Source organism: Harpia harpyja, chromosome 11 (genome assembly GCF_026419915.1).
Source record: "Harpia harpyja isolate bHarHar1 chromosome 11, bHarHar1 primary haplotype, whole genome shotgun sequence".
In the NCBI taxonomy this organism is placed as follows: domain Eukaryota; kingdom Metazoa; phylum Chordata; class Aves; order Accipitriformes; family Accipitridae; genus Harpia; species Harpia harpyja.
Window position 1 is genome coordinate 24,295,899 of NC_068950.1, and position 25,175 is coordinate 24,321,073.

Genomic DNA, 25,175 nt, shown 5'->3' on the forward strand with positions numbered 1-25,175 from the left:
AGAGACATTTTAGGGACATTTTTAAAGAGGGATTGGGAAAACTAGTTCATTCAATTCATCCGAACAGGATGAGCCTGATTCAAGCTGATCAAGTCGGATCTCCAGACTTTTGTTATCTGACTTGTTTCTTCATTTTTAGGGGTCCAAAATACTTAGGAACGTGAGTAACAACACATCTAAAACTGGTAGCGCAGTTTTCCAAGGGAATACTGAGGTAAAGTTGTTTACAGAACCAAGGATTGTTAGAAGTATGCTCAAGACTCAGCCCTACAAATATATTTGCATTGAAAGCAAGCTTGAATAACTTTTCCCTCTGAGATACAGCGCCATTCAGTTACTTGTAGGATCAGATCTTGACTTGCTCTTTTTAAGTGTAGTAGGCACAGTACTAGAAGTGTCAGTGGTGACCGTTTCCCCGGGCTTTGAGTTCTGTGCGGAGAGGAGCAGCAGAGGGCGCCGAGCCCGGGGCCACGGCCCGGCGCGGGTCTCCTCCCGCCCTGGGTTTCCCCGTCCAGGGATTTCCCGCTCCACCTGAGGAGAGCCTTTATAAACGGCGCGCTGGCTCTCTTCTAGTAAACTGTTGCAGAGCAGCAGGATCTCACTGTGCTTCTTCACAGAAAATAGAAAGCACGGCTTTTGAATTTACTTTCTTTACCTAGTAACAGCAATTACAAAGGTCAAAACAGATGGGAAGAACAAGCCAAGCTCTGCTGCTAATTTTGTATGTGTTTATGACTGGTAAGTTGGGGGGATGGGGGCATTTGCTTTATTTGTTTTTAATTTTGTTAAGTGTAAACTGACCTACAATTTACTGTTTGATCTTTATTTCTCTTTGTTCTGGTTGCTTTTACATTTCAGTGAATATAACTGTCAATTAAGTAGTTTTGTCAAAATGTCAGGAAGTTTTTTTGACGTTTACTTTGAGCTTTTCTATGCTCTGCAGTGACACAGTCATTTTCTTACTGAGTTTGCTAAAAGACAGTCTAGGAGACAACTGCAGTATATCACTGCATGTTTGATTTTTACTGTCATCCCTGACAGTATCGGTCAAGTCTGGTACTAAATGTCCTGTTGAAAGTGATTCTGCAGTTGTCCTTGCTATCTTACCGCCCCTCCCCTCAAAAGTTACAAAGTTCAGATCCACCTGACAAAAAAAAGTTATATTGTGCCAATACATTTATTTTCACTGACAGCATTGGGTTTATGCCATTTTATACATGAGAACTGTCTGTTAGAGTCATCTGAGTCTGTATTATCCTTGACAAAAATAGCAATGTTTATGGGGTATTTTGGAGATGTAAACCACTGTATGAGCTTTATTAGTTTAACCTCCACACAACTGTAAAGTAAACTTGCAAAGTGATGACCTCATGTCACAGTAGAACATGAGAAGAAATGGGAAAATAAAAGTTGAGAATGCTGCTGAGTTTATGTGTGTTCTCCCTATTGTAGTTAAAGCATTTGAAATGGAGATTATACCTGCTAACAGAATTGTTGCACAGATTGGAGAAACACTCATACTCACATGCAATACTACTGGCTGTGCATCACCAAGTTTTTCCTGGAGAACCCAGATGGACAACCCCCTTGGAGGAACAGTGAACAACCATAGGACATACTCTACCTTGACTATGAATCCAGTTAGCATTGTGAATTCTCATGATTATCTGTGTACTGTCTTCTGTGGTGAGAAAGAGAAAAAAGAGAAGAGTATCAAAGTTGAACTTTACTGTAAGTAAACATGTAAAATTCTCTTGAAGTAGTACACATTTGTAAAAAATCAATAATTGTTTTTGGATATCATGGTTGGCAGTTAGCTGATAATGCTAGGATAATGAGCCTGCTATAGCTCAACATATATTTCCTTGTAAGATTCCTTTGTCTGTTCAGGACTCTTTCTTAGCCCCTTTCTACTTAGCTTTCTGCACTGAAGTTAGTACTTATTCTTGGTAATACTTGAAAGCCAAAATGTAGACTCCCCAAAACATCCATAGAGCTGGGAAAACAAAACAAAACAAAACAAAGCCTTTGCAGTTTGCAGGGGAATGATTCAAATGTCTAAACCCACCAGCACAGAAAACAGGATGCCACCAATGTATGGCTTGATCTGAATGCCCATATTTAGGCAGCTGTATCACTGCCTAGGTGCCTTGCTGGATCTTATTAGATTATTTGTGATCATATTTCAACAATTGTACAAATATAATTCCTGTTAGTGTATGAACTGCTTATAAAAGACCTGTATGTCTTCATATCAAGATATGTCTTGTAATAAAGTTGAGGTAACATCATGTTCTGAATGCCTCTAAACTCAAGATGTTTGTTGTCTGGATCTTGCTCTTATGTTGACTCTAGAGCTCATCTCTGCTAGACTAAAGAAATGGATTTTATTCTTTTAGCTTTCCCCAGCGATCCTGTCATTGAGATCAGGCCATCCTTAGTTGCTGGAGAACCAGTCACTGTCATCTGTAAAATTCCTGATGTGTATCCTTCTGATCACCTGGAAGTACTCCTAAAGAAAGAGGGATATACTCTTCATGAGGAAGATTTTTATGGAGATGACAGCACAAATACAGAGACCAAAACTGTGACTTATTCTTTTCATCCCACGGCTGAAGATATTGGGAAAGAGATTACCTGTGTGGCCAAGTTACCAATTGCTTATATGGACTTTGAACCTAAAGAAAGAGTAACTTCTCAGAAGCTGAATACAAACTGTAAGTATTTTTATTCTAGGGCTTTCACACCAAGTACTGTTTAATGTTAAGTTTCATGGAATGGGCTTATAAAGCGTGTGCCATAAATCATTTATAATCTGAACTTCTTATATGTTATTTATGCAGATAATCTATTGTATTCAGTTGAATTCTGTTGTATTCAGTAACAGTCACTGAGTCATTAAATACCTACTGTTGTTCATGACAGAAGTAAGGCCTTCAGTAACTCTTCTCTCACTCTCTTACCTTGGGCACTGGTGCTCAGTCAAAAAGTAAGGACCAGAAGAAAAATGGCAGCATGCGGATAAAAAATTATTTTTAAAATTGCCATTGTATGCTTAGCAGTTCCAAGTTTATAGACCTAAACAATAGGGAGACAAATGTAAGAGTAAAAAAAATAAATAAATTTGTACACATTTTGTCTAGCTTATCTTTCAAAGCTGCAAGCTAAATGTCTCATCATGTGTGGAAAAATTGTTCCACTGTGTTACTGGAATACACATTATTCTTTTTTTTTCTTGATATTGCGTGACATGTACCTCTAGAGAAGCTAGTGTTAAAGATGTGCATGTCATTTTTCATTAACTTACTGACCTTATCTTTCTTTTGTTCTCTTCCAGTTGGCCCCAAAAATACTATCATTACTGCATCTCCAGGCAACTCGCCAATGGAAGGAGACCCTCTAAAACTCACTTGTGTGACTGAAAGTAACCCACCAACACAAATAGTTTGGAGAAAACATTTGGCTGATGAAAGCATTCAGCATCTGGTAGAAAACAATGTCCTTTCTGTTCCCCATACCCGTTTCACTGATTCAGGACTGTACATCTGTGAAGTAATTAATCTGGTAACTAATAAAACAGAGAAAGCAACTGTGGACATTGTCATACAAGGTACAAGTCTGCTTGAATTTAACTTGTATTATCCAGTACCCAACTGGCAGCTGCCTGTTGGGTTAGAGGATGCTGAAACACTGAAAATTAGGAAATTATGGGGCCTTCCTTGTTATATATTCAGGATTTAGCTTTCAATTTACTGCTGTTCTTCATGGGCTGTGCTTTTCATTTCTGTGCTTAATTTTCAGCAAATTCTCTCTGTACTGCTGTTGTACATGCGTAACTCTATACATTTCCTGCAGTGCAACACTCAAAGTGATAAAAGAATCTGGGAAAGTGGTGGTGTGGGGGACACTTATTTCCTTGAAATGCTAATATACATAGCAATTTCACAGGGACGTCATGTCTCCTTCTTTGAACTAGTAGTTTTAGTCATTTAGTAGTCGTTTAATAGTAAAACTGTTTGGGACACATTATTATTATTATTATTACTACTACTACTACTACTGCTACTACTACTACTGATGATGATGACGATGATGATGATGATGATGATACTACTACTACTGTTTCAATAGAGCCAAAGCCTCAGATGGAGCCTGGGACCAAAACCAAAATGAACAGATCCTTGGGCTAGCAATTCCTGCTTTCTTAAAACCCTCTCCATCTTTAGTACTTTTTCATTAGTATAACAGCCTTTTCTTCTGTCATGCAGGTGCTCCAAACATTACAGAACTCTCTATTGAGCCTTCTATAACAGTTCAAGAAGGGGAAAATGTTTCCATACAATGTTCTGCTGAGAGTAACCCTCCTCCCAAGATTATTTTAAGGAGAAAATCCGACAGTGCAGACATGGGGTCTTACAGTGAGGGAAGAATTCTCCTTCTTCCATCTGTGACATTCCTAAATGGAGGAGACTACGAATGTATAGCAGAAAACAAGTTTGGGAAAAGTAAAAGTGAAATAACATTTAATGTGGAATGTGAGTATGTGTAATGTTTTCCCAATAATTTAAAGATAATTTGTTAATTCTCCACTTGACTTCAGTGATAAATGTAACCATCAAACTAAACAAAACCCTGTGAGTACAAAAAAATCAGCATAGTCCTCTGCTATTCCCCAAGGAAAGGAGCAGTGCAGATGAGCAAAACAAAGACATGAAGTCTTTAATGTAATGACAGTCTTAAGTCAGGATCTGAATGAACGAGAAACTGATCTACCTTAATGTTCTTGTTTAGAAGTACTTGGTTAGTATGTTTAGGCTATAAAGAGTTTGTATGGAAGCTCCCATACTGTGTGCTTTACTTATTCTGAGAATGAAAAAGAAATTAACTTTGGGAGGCTGACAGCCTGGCATCCAGTAGGACTTGTTGGATCCATCTCTAAAAAATCCAATGATGATTAACTACAGGATTCTTCCTTTCAGATGGACCAAAGAATACAATGATTTCTGTTATCCCTGCTACTGCTGTTAAAGAAGGAGAAACTGTGATGATGAAATGTACTAGTTCTGGTAATCCGGCTCCAGTGATCTCTTGGAAGAAAAAGACGGCCACTGGGGAGCTGGAGAAAATGTTTAAAGATGCCACTTTACATATACAGAATGTAAAAAGTCAAGATATGGGGCTTTATGAATGTGAAGCTTATAACCAATTTGGCAGAGAAGAAAAAGCTGTCAAATTACTTGTTCAAGGTTAGTAGAACAAGACGGAACACAAGTTTTTTGTTTTATGTATTTTAGGTCCAGATCTCATCTGTGAAGGATGGGGGAATTCTGTCTTTGATGTCAATGGAGTTAAAAGGTGGTCCTAATGTCATTAGGTCATTTAGGAAGCTTCAAACAATGAAGGGTGAAATCTGTCTTGGTACAGATAGCATATGCAAAGTCCTCAGGTCAGCTGAGCTTCTATTACTCCTTCTATTTGGCAAATGTATGCATGAGGCAAAGAAGCTATGCAGTGCCCGTATTTTCTTCCAAATAGGTCTCAGTGGAGGATCCAGATACCTGCATACAAGAGATTCAAAGAGAAAGTACATGCTCAAATCTCTGTGGAGGGACTGTATTACAGCCCTTGGCTCTCCTTTAAGTTATGAGTCTATCCTGTTCTTGCAAGCTGCTTTAAAGCTATACCAAATGCTGATTCCTCAACCTACATGCAATGATAGCAAGTTTCATTTTCAGTAGTAAGCAGACTTCTCTGCTTTAGCCCCACTGCTTCTGTTTATTGCATGGCAACAGTGTATTGCTTAGGGATCACTTCTGCCACTAATCCATCTCTCTTTCTTATTCTTTACTATTTTTGTAGCTGCACCAAAAAATACACTTTCAGTTTTCCCTTCAAGCGCAGTGATACAAGGAGAAAGTGTTACCGTCTCTTGCACATCTGCAGATGTTACATCTGTTCAGAGTACTCTGTGAAAGAAAATACGTGATGGGATCACTACTCTTGAAGCAGTAGGTGGTAAATATACCAAAGACAGGGCTCAGCTAAAGGATGCAGGAACATATGAATGCATATCATTAATGAATGGGGAGAACAGTCTCAGCACATAGTATTTTATGTCAAAGGTTAGTTAAAATAGCTACTGTACAGAGTAAATATTAGGATTCATTTTAGACAGACAGAATGACATCTTCACTTCAGTGCCATTAAGAATGAATTGTCTTTAAAAAAACTGAGATGAGTTGCACAGGTTCTTGTCATAAGTGGTAGGATCTTAGTGCTAATGAAAACTGTCCAAAACGGCAGATGCACAAAACAATTGCTGCTTCAAAATTTTTCATAGTTCCGCTTCCACCTTTGAAAACAGGATGTAAAATTGTGGAACCTAGTGAAAAAATACTATTCTAGGACTCCTTCCTTTGCCTTCCCTATTTCTCTTCTGTTGAAAGAGGACATCAACCTCTGGGTCTGTTGGTCTGTGTCCTTTCATGAACTCAAATGAATAAACAGTGATTTTAAAATAAGAAAAGAAGAAAAGACTCCATATAATGTAAAAGATATGCAACATACTCCATCAATTGATAAAATGTTCTTTCTGTCAGCTGCTGTTGACAGCAGTGTGTGAAGGATAGCTAGTGACAGAGCAGTGTCTGAAGCTACATGCTTGAATATTATAGTGAATCCATTAACTGGATTAGTACTTTGTGTGTACAAGCTGTAGATACCTCATGAGTTTTTTGCTTCTGTTTGTTACTAAATCCTACCTTGCATTTCTTTTCTTTTCAGTTCCTCCCCAAAATATTACTGTGTTAGTATATCCATCAGAAAATGTTAAAGAAGGAGAAAATGTCACTATTACATGTAGCACGTACAGTAACCCACCATCACAGATGGTCCTGAAAAAAGTCCATCAGGAGAAAGAAATTATTCTGTCATCAGTGAATGGAACCTTTATACTCTACAATGTCACCAAAAATGATGCGGGCAGATATTTGCTTGATGTTTTCAATGAGGCTGGAAACAACGTCAAAGTGATTGAGATATCTGTTGTAGGTAGGTAGATCTATTGCCTTGAACTTACTTTGTTCGTACTTTCTAATGAATTTTGTGTCAAGGTGAGCACAACTATCTCATGGCTGATCCTTGTGCAACAGTACTGCAGTTAACCTAAAAAAAATCCCCAAATCAAACAAAATAATAGAACAGCTGATGAGAATAAGCTGTATTTAACCTTGTTGTGGTTTAACCCCAGCCAGCAGCTAAGCACCACACAGCTGCTCACTCACTTCGCCCCCACCCAGTGGGGTGGGGGAGAGAATCAGAAGGAAAAAGGTAAAACTCGTGGGTAGAGATAAGAAGAGTTTAATAGAACAGAAAGCAAGAAAATAATAATGATAACAATAATAAAATGACAATAAAAGAATTGGAATACACAAAACAAGTGATGCACAATGCAATTCCTCACCATTCACTGACCGATGCTCAGTTAGTTCCCAAGCAGCGATCCCCCCAGACCAGCTCCCCCCAGTTTATATACTGGGCATGACATCACATGGTATGGAACATTCCTTTGGCCTTTTGGGTCAGCTGTCCCGGCTGTGTCCCCTCCCAGCTTCTTGTGCCCCTCCAGCCTTCTTGCTGGCTGGGCATGAGAAGCTGGAAAATCCTTGACTTGGTATAAACACTAATTAGCAACAACTGAAAACATCAGTGTTATCAACATTCTTCTCATACTGAACCCAAAACACAACACTATACCAGCTACTAGAAAGAAAATTAACTCCATCCCAGCTAAAACCAGGACAAACCTCCTTACAATGTAGATGTTATTATCTCTCTTACCCAAGTTGGTGCAGTAGCTGTAAGGATAGGGCCAGAAAAAGGTGGATCCTGGCTGTATTTCTGTCCACATGCATGAACGGTGAGACTAATCCAGAGAAAGTTCTGTTTCTCAAAAAGGTCTAAAATTTGGACTTTTTAAACATGGGTCTTCTCCTGAAGCGTTGTTTCCTGGAGGTAGAAATGTCCCCAGATGTTTCCTAGGTAAAATATATTATATTCTTCTTGTATTCTTCATGAGCTCCACAGTATCCTTCATTGTAGATGATTTCAGATGGGTCTGAACTTGCACAGCAAATTCAAGACCAAGATAGTGGCTAGGAATTCAAGTGTGTAATATGGAGTTACTAAAGAAAAAAGCATAAGGAAAACATTTTAAATGTGCTTTGTGCACGAAAACAGAACTAGTGTTCCAAATGAAGGTCATTAATAACACTGCTTTTACAGTAATATATATATATATCTCTGTTTCAATCAGTTTTTACACAATTTTTTCCTCCTTTTGTCTCCATTTTCAGGAAGACTGGAAAAAACAGATCAAATGATACCACTGATAATTGCATTCTCCTGTGTAACAGCAATAGCAGTACCTGTAGTTGCAATTTTGATCTACGTGTCAAGAAAAGCAAAGATAAATGGATCCTACAGTCTTGTAAAAGCGCTCAGGCTGAAAGTGTGATCGCATGAATATAAGTCTAAGTTCATAATAAGCAATGTTATTTATTGTTGTGACTGGTTCAACTCTTCTATAACATATGGTAACAAACAAATGACTTAAGAACACTGCCATGTGATAGCAAATGGATTTTTTTCATGTTTTGATAAGTGTGTCAGTATTTAATTTAAAGGGAATGCTAGCATCCTGTCCTAGAAACTGGTAAATCACTTCTGTGTTGAAGCATGCTGAACGAAGAGTTCCTTGGAGAACTAGGTTTGTACATAGTGTATAATTTGTGTTATAAATATGTTCAACTGAATATCAGTTTGTAAAATTGCAGTCTTACTGCAACTGTACAGAGAAATGTTGTTAATTCAAAGATGTAAATCAGCATTACTTGGGCTGATCAGATGATAATATTTTATTTTGGATTACTCTACAGAGTGAATGTTTTTAATACAATTTGTCTGCTCATGGTAATGTTTGGAAAATATTCTCTTTTCACTCATATTGCCATAAACGCTGTACCTTCAATGAAGTTACACAATCACTGGGCTGTGCATTCCTAGTTAAGTTAATTTAAGATCTCGAGGCTCGTAAGTGAAACATTTTATTTTAAATATTATTCAGAAAGTATCTGGGATTATAGTCTAGTTAGTTTTAGGACAGCTGAGGTATTTTTGTAGAGTTTAATCATTCTCAAATCAGTGTCAGAATTCTGTTATTTTGTGATGAGCCAAATTAGACACTTCATTTAGAATATAAGCTGCCAATAAATATGCTTTATAGATTTCCACTGCAAAATAAAACTACCAGTAGCTTTCTTTGACTAAATCCCCCTAGTGATTCTTGCTTAAGATTATGTCAGAATACACATTCCTATGGAAGGAACCAGTGAAAACTATTAACCTTAGCAACAGCAGCTTCGACTGTCGTGGGAATCACTAGCTGTAAAGGCATAAGCAAGGAAGGCAGCGACCTAAAGGCATAGGCAAGGGGGAAAGGCAAAATCTACGCAGCCTCAGCGATGGTGATTGAGTTGTTTCCTGAAGAAATGCCCTTCCCAAGCTGCTCGCTGTGGAAAACTAAACTGCTTGCCTGACAACTTTCCTTTTAATAGAGAACTGGTGCCTGCATGTTTCACCCTGGTTAGTGCCTTTTTTCACCACACATCTCTCCGGTGTTGGTAAAATGGCTGTGAAAATAGTGGACTTTCTGTGCAGAGGCAAAGATGAGGGGGAAGGAGAGGTGGAGTTTGATGGTATTCTCTCTTACATCCCTTCTCCTGGCTAGCAGTGCTGCTTTGACTCATCTGGCTGGTGATGTTCGGCACTGAAGGCAAGGTTGTAGGAGGTGCAGGCACTGTGGCTGAGATGTTGAAGTACATCTCGTCTCAGCAGCCCTGAGCCACTGTGTTAGGCACAGGAAGGTGGGCTTGGCTCCCCCAAACTTGCACACACAAGGTCAAGCAGAGATCTGTGAAAAGAGTTTCTTTACATTATACAAATGGTAACAACTGCCCCCAACAGCAACACAAATGCAGCTGTCTCTTGGTAGCTAGCTGCAGGATGAGGCAGTGGTGTGGATCTCCCATATCTTTTTCATAGCATGTTCAGCAGTGTTTTGTGACAGTAAATCAGTGCATCCAGGGTCCTGTGCTTATCTACAGTTGGAAAGGGAGGCTTGGAAAGTGGGGGTGTAGCAGAAAAATAGGAGAGCAGTGTGGACTTGGCTTGGAGGAATGTGAGCATGCAGTAGGAGGGTGAAGAAAAGATTGAAGACAGAGGAGGAGGAGAGCTTTGACAGGCCCATGACATAAATTTCTTGGAGGTGGTGCCAGGCATATTTATTCAGAATAATGTCAGGCCTGTCTCAGTGCTGTCTTGTGAACAAACCAGAAAGCATGATTTTTTCCACTGTGCAAAACTTTGGTGCACACCCATGTTGCCTACTGGGTATAGTTCTGGTATCTGTATTGCAAGAAGGATAGTTAGAAAAGATACAGAGAAGGAGGACTGGAAAACAGGAAAAATGAAAATGCCAGGGACTTTCCAGTTTGGAGAGAGAATTCTGAAGGAGGAGGGGATGTGACTGATGTTTTCCAAATTGTGAAGGCAGCTGATAGCAAACAACAGATGCAGAACTGCTGTTTGCTAAATCATGCAATGCCAGAACTGCAGGGCACACAAACTAAGGAGAGAGCAGTTTAACAAAAATAATAGAAAATACTTCCTTACACAGTGAATGGTGAACTACTGGAAGCTGCTGCAGAAGGTTGTGGAGGATAACAGTATAAATTGGCTCAAAAAGGTAATGGAAAAGATAAGGGACTAAAGGTCCATAAACAAATACTAAAGGGCATAGGCAGAAATGTACTATATAACATCTCTAATCCAATGGCCACTGATGCTGAGCAATCCTCAGGGAATATACTGCAGAAAGTGGCCAGGTTTTGCATGCTCTCCTGAAATAGTGTCTCCCACTGCTGGAGACATACTATGGTAGCTGGATCACTGGTGAGACCCAGTAAGGTATGTCTTGCCTTCTTATGCCTGCTCTGAGTGGCCTTGGGCCAGGCCTACTTGGAGAAGGGGCTTAGCAGTTCCTGTGCTGGTTTTCCCTCTCCCATAGTCCCTTAGAAGGAATAAAAAGAGGAAAGATGAGTGGGAGATGAGTGCAACAGCACTTTGGTATTTGTGTAGTCTTTCCTGGAAATTCCCCCACGGGTTCCCGGTATCCTCTTGGCTGCTGGTTTCACCAGTATTTATGATACAGATACAGACCTTAATGTCTGCATGGCTTGTCTGCCCTCACAGGGTCTCAGTATTAAGTAAGTCATTTAAGTCAATAGGAATTGGCCTGTGATTTCAACGGGGCCAGTTTTTCAGCCAGAAACACTAAGTGAATTGATAGAGCTTATAGTGCTCATTTTAGGAGAGGCTGTGCTTGTGTGGGGAGCAAGTTTCCTCTCAGTGAAATCACAAAGAAGGACCTTGCCAGGGGATCTCCTCACCTACTGCCTGATTCTTGGTATTTTCCAGGACACTTAATGATTTGGGCAGAAGCTAGTCCTATGGAGGTTAAAAGTTCACAGTCAAATAACTTCTCTTTTTATTGAAAATTACAGAAGGAATATTGTTTCTCTTTGCACTGTTTCTCATCAAGCAAAATGCAGAGCTTCTGCCCTGGCAAAAAGGCATGAACAGCAGCTCCAGCCCAGCAAGCGCTTTCAGAAGGGGTCAGGGCCACCTGGAGGTCTGGGTAAGGCTCCCTGCCATGGGGCCTGTCTTCACAACCAAGAAAGTGGTCTGTAGAGCAAAGGGCTGTGACAGGTCCACTCAGGTTTTCTCTGCAAAGTCACCTCACAGGTTATAGAGTTGCGTTTTCCCCTGCCTGGGCCTGTGCTCAAGCACACCAGTTGCCCTTGTGTCCTCAGAGCAGGGGCTTATCCCAGCAATATCATGGTGCAATACTAATGCTAAAATGAGCCTGGATTTTAAAAGGCAATTGCAAAATCTCACTCCCCGCAGCTAGTTCAGGATGTGCTCTTGCTTAAAATGTAAAGCTCAAACAGAAGAAGAAAAGTTTTTTAAACTTCTCTAAGAATGCTTTCAAATTATTTTGTAGGTATACTGAAGGGAATAGTTAATATATGCCATGCCCGAGGTGCTGTTATCTGCTGGAGATAATACTGGAGGCCCTGTGTTTGCAGGGACAGGCTTGCCCCAGTTTCAGGGACCAGCAGGGCGTGATCATGATGTTTAAGGCCGAACAATGACCTGGTGTCTCTGGCTGTGGCAGGCCATTCAGCTTCATCGACTTGCTGCTGTGCTGGACCAGGTAACTTCTCTGAGCAGAGCATGTCCTCCTGTAAGGAATCTGATTTTGACTGGAAATTCCTCACAAATGGAGAATATACCATTGTTCTTGGTAATTAGCTGTGCCCTTTCTGTGTACATACATGGCCTACTTCCTAGTACAATTTGTCTGGCCTTTTATGCCTTTCTCCCCACAAGATAATTGCATCCTGTAATAAAGCCGTCTCTTACTTCTTTGATAAACTAAACAGATTGAGCTGTTGTAAACCTACCTTTCTCTATAAGGCATTTTCTGCATCGGTAAATAATCCTTGTGGTCTTTCCTAAATCCCCTCCAGCACTTCAACATACCCTTTAACATGTGGCAAAAGATCTGTAGATGATCCTCCAGTGCTGTTTCTGCCAGTGCCAGAGGTGATTTTGCTTCTTTACTCCTCCTCTGTGCAGCTCTGCTTCCATAAACAGCCTTTTTTACATTTGCCATTTTTTTGTCAGAGAATCACTGCAGGGAATACAGAGTAAGTCAATTCCTAACTCCCATTATGGTTTCTTAGTCCTTTGTAGGATTCAGTCACTCAGAGCTGTTCTTAGTACATTTTTTTGAAACAGAAAGCTATGCGATACAAAGTCAAATGCCTCATGAGTCCAAATACCTTAAATCTAATTTGTCCGATAATGCCTACATTCCATAAAACCATGCTGACTGGCACTAATTATGTTTTCTATCCTTTAATCCCTGTATCAGCTTTTCCCATTATTTAAAACTTTGTTGTACCAACCGGTCTGAATTTTACCTAGATCATTCAGCTTACCAATCAAAAACTGACACAATATTCAGTTTGAAGGCCACTTCATGTTTAAAAAAGAAACAAGAGAAGCAGTTGTATCAGGGAAACTACCTCTCTTGTTCAGTTGTCTGTTGTGTGGCTCAAGAGCCTTTAAGCCTCACAATGTTTTGGGGTCCATATGCTATATATCCTACCACCAAAGTGATGCAAATTATGCTAACAGAAATATGGAAATGCTTGTAAAAAGTGTGATGTGCTTTGCTGTTAGCTACCAGGCATCTTAGCAGTTAAAATTTATTGTTCTGAGTACCTGAGTAGCCACCAGGTACCAAAGCAGGGGATCTCCTGTCTGTCCCTCTGCCCTTCCCAATGGAGGAGTCTTTCTGATGCTGTTGAAGTACACAGAATGGCCAAATGTGTGTCTATGAGATACAGGGGTGTGAAGTTCACCTTGTTTACTGTGTTCTTGGTTCCTCTTGGTGATTCTGCTATGTTTAAGGTTTGTTGTGAATGAAACAAGGGGAACAGTTTTTTGACAGGTTGAAAATTTACCCTTACAAGGGCACCTTTTGCTTTTTGCAATGCGAAGAAATTTAGACATTTAAATACTAAGATTTGTGCCAGGACTAACTGAAGATTTGTTTAAAAAAAAAAAGGCAAATACGTATTTTATAAACAGATGTGACAGAGGGTCTGGGACTCTGTGCTTATGTGACTTGAAGTAGGACGACAATGACTCTGCTTTTTTTTCATTGCAATGATGAAAACTATACCAGTATGTGTTAATTGAACCAGAAAAGAGCATATGAGGAAACCAGAAGGATTTTACTGCTCTTTGCTCTGCTTAATTGTAAAAAACAGAATGTTGTGACCTAATGCTGTTGATTTTTTCTCTTAAATATTTTACCTTTCCTTTGAATGAGAGGCAGATATGGGACATTTGCTCTCAGCAATTGAAAGAAATGGTGCCATAGATGTTGAATGAATTCATGTTCCCAGCACAGATGTCATGTCTTGAACTCTCCCACATATTTCAGACTGTTATATTTTATGTTGTTCTTTCATACTTGTTAAGGGCTCAGAGACTTACAGTGATGGAAACTATAAGTTTTAACAGTGATGTAACTTGGAGACACTGCTACTGGTTGAGCCACAGAGCCCGTTTGCTTTGGCTAGTCAAACCTAGTAGATTAAACTAGCTTTTTACATTCCCATGCACTTGGTGTGCATGGAAAGATCCAGCACTAGATCCTTTAGCCCTACTTCTAACAGGCAGCTGAAGAGCGAACTTCAGAAAATGGGGTTGGGCTATTTACTGGCATTGTATCTTGACCTCTATTTAATGGGCTTAAGCAACAAAATCTTACCACAAATTATGCATTCGTTTGCTTGTTTCAATATCAGAAATACGTATGAAATAGAGTTAAAACATGACAGCCTGCAGTTTTTAAAATTACATCGAAAATGTATCTGCTATTGTTTCTATTGATTCCCTGTTCAACTGAAATTCAGGAACATTTTGTCCTTCCATATATATCCAAGCATCGTAACAGTAGAGTGAGGCAAGACAGCGTGATTCTTCACTGTTGAATAATTCATTCAGGCACTCTTATCTGAAAAGCATACAGAAATAAACATTTTAGGAAGAGAATTTAGTTTTTGTACATAAGCTCTGGGAAAAAGGAAAGAAAAAATACTTCTCACAAACAAAATGCCATTCCAGTGCCACATTGTTGTTGAGTCTTTTGTTCTAGTTTGTAGTCACAATGGCCTTAGTGCTGATAACAGAGCAGAGATGGAGCAGATAGCAAGATTTTGTTTGTATTGATTAAAGAACATCACTTCTTTTGGGAAACTGTGACAATACTGGCATAAATCACTCCTCCCAAGATGTCTGAGTTGAAGTAAAAAGCGAGAACATGGCAGAATAGTGCTTTACTTGCTTTGTCTGCCAGCCAAAAGAGTGGTCTATCTGTAGAAGCAGCTAAAGAAATGTATAGGATACAGGAGAATTTATTTCCACATCTAAAGGTAAATTCATAGGCTGAAAATTCTGTGTTCAAAATACAAATGTGCTGAAGTATCCTGTTTATTATATGGATAAACTTATTGACAGAACTTAATTCTTCTTTGTGTTCCCTGTTTTGTAGCAAGTACCTGTAGTAGCAAGCAGTTGAAAAGCATACTTTGCCAGTAGTCTGCATATATGATTATTCCTTTTTCTTTCCTGTATCTATCTCACTGTTAAATCAATAGAATGGGGCTGTATAAACCTCCAGATCTGCACTTCTTTGGATATGAAAATCCACCTCCTAAAAGCTGTTGTGGTTTTTGTTAGCAAAGCCCTCTTGTTGCAGAGACGAGAGACAGGTAAGTAGGTATGAGTTATGACTGAGGCACCTGTTTAGCCTTGGGCTTGATTGAATAGGGAAGTGAGGGTAAATACGGGGTGAGATTAATGCTGACTCACCCCCAAGGTTTCTGCAGTCTTTTATGAGTGCACACACATAATTTTGGACCCAGACCCAGGTAAGGAGGTAACAAGATAATTGTAGAAAGACCCAGTGAAAGGGAAATGAGATTCACTATGATGCAGAGCATAAGAATGACCATACTAGGTCAGACCAAGTTTTTTAACAAGCAGTAAGTAAAAGTTAATGCCTAAAAAATGCTGTAAAAACAAAAAGTATTGTAATATAGTCTCCAAATACACTCCCAGCCTCCAACAGTTTTGAAGCTCAGGAATTTACTGAGTCAGAGTTTGCTTCACTGCATTTAGTAACTTGCAATGGATTTGTTTTCTGTTTTTTTGTCACTTGAAATTATGTAAATTCATAGCATGCACAACATCCTTGTTTGCAAGGAATGAAGTACTGCTTTGCTGAGTTCGTTATCTTGTGGTGGTATGTCTGGGTGCTTTTGAAGTTTCTGTTTTATACTCTTTTGGTTTGTGTTCTTTTCAAAATGGAAGAAAGCGGCAGAAAGTTTGAGCAATCTTTCAGCACTGAGCTATCTAGATAACGTCTGGGACACAAGAGAACTTGGTGTGAAGAATTCTGCACAGCATTGCCACAAGCTGTCAGCAGCAGGAGGGAGGGATTTGGCAGCGATCCCACAAATTTATACCTGGAGGGCTGAATGTGCAAAATCTATTAAGGAGTAATTCTGCAGACAATCTGTATTGCCAATTACTCTATTTAACACAGTACAAGTGAGTAATCAATTACTTTCACATTTGAAGAACTCTCACTTAAATATTTAACATTCAAATTACTATTAAAAAAAAATGTAAGCAGATTGGATAATTACTTTTTAAAAATTAGGTCAAGTGTTTCCTATAGAATTAGGATTGGAAGAAAACCTGATTTTTTTGTTTTTGAGGAGGGTAGTCATACTATTGATGTAATAGTATTTTTATTAAGAGTTTATGTCTGAAACAGACTAGAATGTTAAAAACTTTCCAAAAAATCACTGTTTTCATGCTGTATCTCTGAAATAAAAACTGAGGTTATTTCATTGGAAGAGTGTTGCAATCACATTAAATGAATGCTTATCTTTAAAACCCTAGCTTGGTCACTTTTCGGGCTGGTTAGAACATTATGTCAGTTCATAAAATTGCTTTTCACCTAGCAAAGTTTAAAAGATTTCTTGCCCAGAAGATGTACAGCAATTTAGAATATTGCTCCTTTGTGAGACCTGGGCCCTTCCAAGGAACTGAAATCAAGGTTAAGGAGGACAGGTTTGAGGTGGAGGAAGCTGGGGTTTTTTGACTCATTGAAGGACTGAAGAGGAGTCCCCTGGGGTTTGTTGCAGAGGGATTGTTTGACTTCTTTTTTTCTGTTATGCTGTGCTACCCTGTTCCTTTTGTGGAGTATACAATGAAGCTGGGGGCGGCTGTGACAGTCAGGTTCAGGGCTGGCAGGAGCAAGACTAGCCACCACACCTTCTCATGTTCATTGCAAACAAAATGAAAGCCTTCACTATGCTTTTTGCAGTAACCCTGGGAAAAAATTTAATGTAGGTTATTCAGATTCTAGGAAAGTCCAATGTTTTTGGTATGTAGAAATCTTGACTAGAGGGTGTTAAAGAAGAATGGCTGATATGTTGTTAAATGTCCTAAACTGTTAAATAAGAGTAATAATAAAGCAGGGTAGAGAGTAGTAATAAAACAGACGATAGAGAAATATTGGGAAACTTACTGAATTGGTAGAACATTTTCTAAATCTCATAGAATTTTATAAAAGATTGTTTACATAGGTATTGTTTCCACTGTTAATGACAAAAACTTAATTTCAAGGTAGCATTTTGTATGATTTATCAAAATGAATATGTGAAACAAAAGACCAACAGCATGAAGCACAGATGAAACAAGAGCTTCTTTTGTTGGAGCCTGTGAAGAGTGTGTAATCAGAGCTCAAGTCTATGACACTTGAAAAGAAAAACTGTCAGTTCTGAACTACAAGATTAACATCCCTGCCTGTACTTAAAAGATCAATACCTCTTTTTAGTTGTATCTTTCCTGCAGTTGAACTGTCAAGCACAGACATCTTGAAAGCATGTTTTTTGAGTGTCTTAAAAGAGCCATCCTCAGGCTCCTGTTCTTTGTGGAAAGAGACAGAAGTCTGCAGTCTAGATAAAAGAATGTAGTATAGTGCATCTTCTAGGTCACCCTGAGATTATGGCCCATACACAAGTTGTAAAAAGAAGCACCTTAAATTTCATTAAATATGCCTGATCAATTTACTTCTTGATAATTTGATTTCCTAACTTTAAAGAGTTCACAATTAGACTGAATTAAAAGTGTAGACTTTTTGTAAAATAGACTGATGGCAGGTTTAAAAGCCAAAGTATGAGAAATTTTGTGGCTAATATAGGCTTGCTGTTTCATCCCATTTAATCTGTTTTGCAATTTGAGGTTTGTAATCTGCAGATATGTCTAAATACTATTGCCAGATGAAAAACACATCTTAGAAGGGCAGAGTGTATTTCTGGACTGAATGTAGTCTTTCAATATCCCTCCACTTATCGGGGTTAGAAAGAACACAGAGCCAGTCTCTTCTCAGAGGTGTACAATAAAAAGACAAAGGGATACGGTCAAAAGATGTGACAAGGGAAGTTCCAATTCTATGTGAGCAACAAATTCATGGTGAGGGTGGTTCAGCACTCAACAGGTGGCTCAGCAGCTGTAGAACCTCTGTCCTTGAGGATTTTGGCAATTCAGATGGAAAAGACCCTGGTCAACCTAATCTAAGTGTAAAGTTAGCCTTGCTTTGAGTGGGACGTGGGACTTGATGATCTCCTGTGGTCATCCCTGCCTAAATTTTTCTGTAACTATGCATGACAGAGGCTTCCACGAGATATCGTTGCTTGTTTTGTAAGGAGCAATGTAATTCCCATACAAGATCAAATGAAAAATATTGAAACAGTTCAGTACACTGGTCTTTGGCAATAAGCAGCAACCAAAGTTTCGCAGGAGGATGTAAGAAACACCCCTGAAGACAGATTTAGGAAAAGCTGCTTCTACAGTATTGAGCTTTTTTTTGATATCTGGTATAGATTGCTTAAATGTAAGTCTGCAGGCTGAGACTTAGTCTCTCTTCCAAATCACTGGCATTAGTCATAAGTCTAAATGTCCAGTCATTTAATGACTCCTTTTAAAGTGCTGTCCCAAATTACTTCCTGTGGAAAAGAATTGCATAGTTTAATTAGACACTTTTAAAAAAAGTATTTCCTTTGATGGGTTTAAAATACTTCTCCTTTTTGTCTCCTTGTTTTTGAATTACAATGCAGGAAGACTAAAAGTTTGTGATCTACCATTTTTCTACTAATCATTAATGTGTGCAATTCTGTCTTACTCATATCTTTTCTAAATGAAAAAAAAATCACCAAAATATCAGTCTTTTAAGTGTTTATATTTAGAAATGCTTTTCACATGTCAATAATCTCTGTCACCCTCTCCAAAACTTCTAGTACAATGTCACCTTTCATAGGCAGTGATCAGTCTGGTACTTTCTATTCCAAATGAAGCTCCATCATTTAGTTACCTTAAAGGAGTTAAAATGTTTCTTGTGTTAGTCTGCATCTCATTCCTTGCAGATCCTAATATTTTGGGATATTGCTGTCTTAAGCTGACAAAGTCTGGCTGATATCAAAAGAAGATATTCCATAATTTCCAATCCCAATCACCCACAGTAGGCCAAAAGGAGGGTCTGCTCCTTACTGATTTCTCACTCCACCCCACCCCTTTTATTTCTGCTGGGTTAATTTTTGACTGGATCAGGTCCTGAATCCAAATTGCTATAAGGTCTTACTCATTTAGGCTAGTGCAACCAAGCTAGTGGTGGTGATCATCAGCACGATGACAGAGCCATCTCTCCCACACTTGCATCAATTGCAAGTGTCTGTGAAACCAGTTACTCCTGCTAGCTAATCTTTTTTTAACCGTAGATGCACACTCAGCAGAGACCTTTACTGAGCTTAGAACAGTAATTGTTAATTGCCTACTTAGTAACATGGACACTAAACTTATCGTGGATTTAATAACTTCACCTAAATGGTCATTGTTCAGCATGTCACACAGCAAACATTTCCTGTAGAAAGTTGAAAGCAGTTAGCTTCTCTTGGGAAGTGTTTGATATTTATAAAACCTGACCTGGATTTTCCAAGTAAGTTGACTGAAAAATATTTTCCATTTCCCTGAACATTTGAAGTGTGTTTGATTACCCCGTTTAGGACTTCCTTTAGAGTATCCTTGATTGAAAAGTGTATTCAAGTAAATCTTTATTCACAGAAACAGTTTAAGGTTATCTTAACATTCTTTTAAATGCAAAGACCTGTACTGTAGAAATAAATGAGGCTTGTCAGAGATTACACAGGATACAGGACTCAGCCCTTACAAAGGAAGATGTGATGATGAGCTATCTCCTACCATGGCCCTGCAGTGCTTTGCAGACAAATTCCTTTCCTTTTCAGATTATTGCAAATGGCATTTAGGATCAGCCACCCATAAATCACCAATATAATCAGAAGCCAGTTAAAATATAGATTTGCTCACTATGGAAAGTTATAAGAACTTTTGATGTGGGGAAAGTCAGCATATTCTGGTTTTTTTAATGCATAAGTATTGAGTAAAAGAGAGCGGTTTTCACTCCTCGTTAGTATTAGTTATAGAAAACACCTCTTCTGCTCCTCTCCTGTTTGAAAGTTCTCACTTGTACATCTGTTCTGGATTACCTGTCTTATGACCACATCAGCCACATCCCAGGTGCAGCCATGAACTCCAGTTGTGCTTCTCTATGTTACTAAGATAACACCTCTTCAGTGTCTTCCCCCTCAGTGATGGCATTAACCAAGAGTCATGCTGGGTGTAGCAGCGGGACACCTGGTGCACAGGACAAATGCAGAGCTGTGAGCTGCATCAGGATGGTTCAGTGTTCACTGCCCCTGGAGAAAGCCTGCAGTCTGGAGCCAGGCACTTTCCCTAAGGGACTTGGTGAGCAGATCTAAAGCTGTAGATGAATGTGCATTCTGAGTTACTTTCAGCAGTTTTGCCATGCAAGTGATACATATGGGTATGTCAGCAGCTTCCCAGCATTGTTTTGAAACAGCAAGTTGGTTAAGAACATATGCTGTTCCTGTCATCTTGTATTATCACCCACTTGCTCAACAACAACACCCCCCCCAAAAAAACCCCAAAACTTTATGACAAAATCCACGAGTCAGGAACATAAATCTACAAAGTGCTGCTGTTTGTCTTCCTACTGTCTTCTCATAATGAAATTGCTTAGGAAATAATTTTTCTGTGATAATCTAGAGTCAGCTGGTTTAGACACATATCTGTGTAACAGCAAAATTCATGACAACCAACAGCTGTGCCTTTTTAGCAAAGTATAACTATAGTGTGAACTGACAGCTGTCCTTGCAGCTATTTAATCCCCTGACCTAAACTTGGGTGTTTGTCACCACTGCCAACACTACCACTATTTGCTTCTAAGATTAAAGGGGGAAACAGTATCCCTAGCTGCATGCAGTTGTAAAGCTGTGCCAGAGTAGGTTTTACTCCGTTAATTACTAAAATCTGTAAACTGTTTAAGTAAAAGCTGGTGCTGTTTATGATGGCTTTTTTGGATAGTAGAAGACATTATTTTTAATATTACTAATAGCCACAATTTAATTTGATGAACCTTTAATTTAACTTTGTTAACAAATTTGTCTCCTTTCTGAATGGCTGAGTTGCAATGGTATGGACAAGGTAAGAAGTAACTATATAAGTTGATCTCACATCTTTTTGCACCAGACATAAGTCATCACAAAGGCTAAGATCCATTTTGTTAGTCTTTAAAAATTACCATGATGCTCACATTAAGTAACAATCTGAGCCAGAAAGTCATGTATTAACAAAACACAAAGCTTTTTAAATGTGTAAGTAAATTCAGTGCCCTTCATTGAGGCTTCAGTAAGTCTTTTCAGGACTGTGACCCAACCCTATGCCACATGCAAGATGTGTGACCATAGAGCTGCGGGGTTGTAATTGCAGAAATGTTGTGGAGAGGAGACAGGATAGCAGCTTGTAAGACAGTGGAAGGATGGCCATGAAAGTGCCAGGAATCATGAAGCATAGTGACCTAGGTTCTCAAAAAGCTTTCCAGATGCAACGGTTTCTCTGCAAAGGTTTTCCTCTTGATTTTGTGCATAAAATCAGAAAAATTGCCACAAAATTGCACTTGATCCTAAGCTGAGATCCCCAGGCTTATAAATGAAAGTTGTTTTTGAATTACTCTTGTCCTGTTTTCATGCTGCATTCTTATTTGTAGAGAGACATTAATTATGTTCTGTGTGCTTGGGAGTGTTCTACTGCAACAGCTGTGGTACGGCACACAAGCTGGGTGCTAGATTTTGTTCCAGAGAAGAAAATTGTGCTACATTTGAACAGTATGTGAGGCACTTTTGGCCTTTTAAGAGATCTGTTAGCATGAAAATAAAAAGATAGTTTTTTTAGCGCTATACTAGAGAGATTTAAAATATCATTACCATCAGTGATGTATGGAAATCTTCAAAATAGTTATAAATTTCACAGTCATTACAAAATAGTAAGAGCAGTCAGGCAGTGCAACTAGGAACAGAGAACCAGGGATCCTGAAACCTACTTTTTGACTCAGTCTTTTCTAATATGCCTTTTAGCAATTGATTTCACTCATCTGTCTGTCCTGTATCTTGCCTTGTTACACTGTTTTATCTTACAGGCATATCGTGAAGCTTAATTCTTGTAAATCACTTTGTAACTACTACGAGAAGACGCTGGTGCAAAAGAGTGGTCTTCCTCATATGGTGGTAGTTTGAGTATGGGGGTAGATAAAGCATATGTAGGAGTAAGATGCTGGGAAAGAGACTTTTCTAAAATTTGATCAAGTTTTCTTTAATCTGTTTTGTTTCTAGGCTTTTTGTGGATTTTGCATATCTGGGTTTATTTGAAGGTCAGTCTTACATTTATGTGAGAAAAAACAGTCTTGTTCTTTTCCTGGATGAAGCTGGGAAACCTCAGAAATCGCATGCAAGTAATTTTGTGAAATTTCCATCACAGCTTCCCAGCAGTTTGGATGCAGCCTTAACGATACTCTGAAAAATACTCTGTCACCTAAACAAGGAGAACTAAAAGAAAAACATCCTTCTTTCAAAGATGCTGTCGTCTATGGGCCAATAACTGTTATTTTGCTAAGGACTAGGAAGTAGTTGCAAGCCTTCACAAATCTCCACGTACACAATGGGGATCCATTTTTGCTAGAATAATATTTGACTACATATTCATCTAGACTTTATTTTTTAGCTTGCTTGAGCCGGAACTCCCAGATAATCCATGCTGCCTCACATTAAATCTCACTTTGTCTAAGTTGGTTGAGCCAAGGGCCCTCCAGGAGGAGTGACTCAGACATGGGGATAGCCAGGTTCACAGGGAAGTCCTACCCCTCTGGGCTCTGTGGGTGCAGCTGGCTCCAGGAACTTGAGTGTAAACTCACGCACAGCTGCAGTGTTATATATGTGATCTTAATTGACTTCAGTTTCATGTGGTTTAAAGAACAAATTGTTTAATGCAAAAAACCCCAACCAAACTCTGTAGGAGGATGTCTCTCCTCTATTCATGCAGAAATAAGGTGAATCCCATATTCCAGTATTCCTTCTATTTCATAAGATATGAACCACCATTTACTGTAGCTGTCTCTGCAGGCAAAGGCTAGTGCTGCATTCACGAGAACTGAGCCTCTGTCCAGTTAAACCATAGGAGGGGCTTGCAGAGATGTCCTTGAACGCTTTCTGCATCTCCAATTGTTGTAATCTGCAGGAAGTAAAATGGTTTTGCAAGGACCAAGGTTAGCTGGAGTCAGGCTGTACTTCTAATTCTGTAGTTTAACAGTACTGTGATACTGTAAAGCTTCTGTAAGTAGATGTGAATGTGAGAGGAGGGAAATAAATGTAAATTTGGAGGGAAGGTGAGGAAATGCACATAAAGCAGGAAAGAGATAAACTTGAAAGCAGAGCATAGAAAATAAAAAAAGAAGCAGAAAAGGAAGTAAAAAACCAACAAGAAGTAAAAAAGACAATTTTTTAAAATTTTTTTTTTTAATTTGATCCTATCTTACCCATACTACTGACGTGTCCAGGAAAGTAGTGGCTCCTGGAAACAGCCTGCCTATGATTTACTGGAAACTTGAATTTTATGCAGTCACATGGTGGGAGAAGAAGCTTTAAGGAAAAACGGTTAGATTGCTGTGGCTGGCTCTGAGACACAAATTCCTGGACAATGGGAGCCTGGGTTTGCCTCCCAGGCTTACTGTGCAGCCTATGAGGAGTGGAACAGGGAACCATCCAAATTCTTGGTGATTGCTGCTGAGACCTAAGCGGTACGTGGGTATGTTTGAAATCCAGTTCTTCCTGCAGGGACATCTTTCCATCTGTTTGTGATCTTGTAGTGTCAGAGACCAGCAACCTTTTCATCAGAAAGACAGCAGGAGTCATTTAACATCCAGGACAAGAGGTGGTGGGATTTCCTTCTTTTCACAATGTGTGAGTTAAAGCATTATCTAGGAATTAAGAGATCCAGGTTTAACTTCTTCCTCTGCTGGAAAGGATTTAAATAGTTTTCCCTCCAAATTGCAGCAATCACTAGCTATCCAATTTGCTGTGGGAGAGGCTCTCCTCTTTTCGTATATGATAACCAGAGTGGCTGGGGTGTTCATATGGAAGAGGGTTTTATTGGTTCTCTTTCAGGATCATTAAATAATTATGGGATAAAACACATACCTAAATTCTGTCTAAACGTGGGCTTGGGTTTGACTCTTGATTGAGTGGCAAAGCATTTGAATTGTGCTTATTTTACAGAGCACATATTAAATAATAAACAGGATACAGGAATCTGGCTTGCAGTCAGAGGACATAAATCTTGTGGTCCTGGAGGTCACCATCTTCTAAGACGGAAGCAAACAAATCTATCCAAAAGCACAGCTTCAAAATTATTTGTGCTGACTGACCAAAATATGTTAAAAGCAAGTTAGTTCAACATCACATTGACCTTTACTCTCTGACAGTGGTTATCATTGATTCAGTTACCTTAATTCCTTTCTGCAAGCATGAAGGTTTAATATATAAAGTATTTTCATTTAGTATAGGGCTTTTTGGACTGTATTATTCCATTCTAAATATTCTATTTCATTATTGCTAATCAAATCTGTCTTCAGCTGTGCAGGTTTTACAACTGATTTAAAAAAAAAGAAAAAAGCAGCAAAGAAAACTTTAATATGTCCTCAGCTTCAGAGGAGCTGAGCACACTGCAACAATTGTAAACTTCAGTGGGAGCACAAGTAGCCACTTCTGGAAATAAGACAGGTATGTAAGTATTCTTTACTGTACCTGGGAGGAAGCCCTGTCCTATTGAAAGATATAAATTTCTAAATCAGTTAGTTGCTTTTAAAATTTTGCTCCAGCAGTCCATCAGGTTTGAAAATTCTGTTCCAGTTGTAATTAATAAGGTGAAGGAAATCAGCATGTTTGAATGTTTTCATCAATTAGCTGCATAGATCTTTT

The 25,175-nt window shown here is 39.0% G+C and overlaps 1 protein-coding gene across 2 annotated transcripts; it reads left to right on the top strand.

The window, feature by feature from the left end:
* Positions 1–566: 566 nt before the first annotated feature.
* VCAM1 (vascular cell adhesion molecule 1) lies at positions 567–8,974 on the top strand. Of its 2 annotated transcripts, XM_052802250.1 has the most exons (8): positions 568–738; positions 1,453–1,731; positions 2,400–2,717; positions 3,338–3,610; positions 4,269–4,535; positions 4,980–5,246; positions 6,784–7,050; positions 8,355–8,974. In XM_052802250.1, the coding sequence occupies exons 1-8, from the start codon at positions 687–689 to the stop codon at positions 8,513–8,515; spliced, it is 1,884 nt and encodes a 627-aa protein (XP_052658210.1). In that variant the 5' UTR covers positions 568–686; the 3' UTR covers positions 8,516–8,974. The 2 variants fall into 2 exon arrangements, with proteins under 2 accessions (XP_052658211.1, XP_052658210.1); XM_052802251.1 differs by lacking the exon at positions 6,784–7,050 and having other exon boundaries at positions 567–738.
* Positions 8,975–25,175: the final 16,201 nt, after the last annotated feature.

What these genes read in the sequence shown, in the direction of transcription:
- VCAM1 (XM_052802250.1), top strand. Translation starts at nt 687, where the DNA reads ATGGGAAGAACAAGCCAAGCTCTGCTGCTAATTTTGTATGTGTTTATG. An exon ending in TATCAAAGTTGAACTTTACT is followed by an intron (nt 1,732 to 2,399) that starts GTAAGTAAACAT and finishes TTATTCTTTTAG; the next exon opens with CTTTCCCCAGCGATCCTGTC. An exon ending in GATTGAGATATCTGTTGTAG is followed by an intron (nt 7,051 to 8,354) that starts GTAGGTAGATCT and finishes CTCCATTTTCAG; the next exon opens with GAAGACTGGAAAAAACAGAT.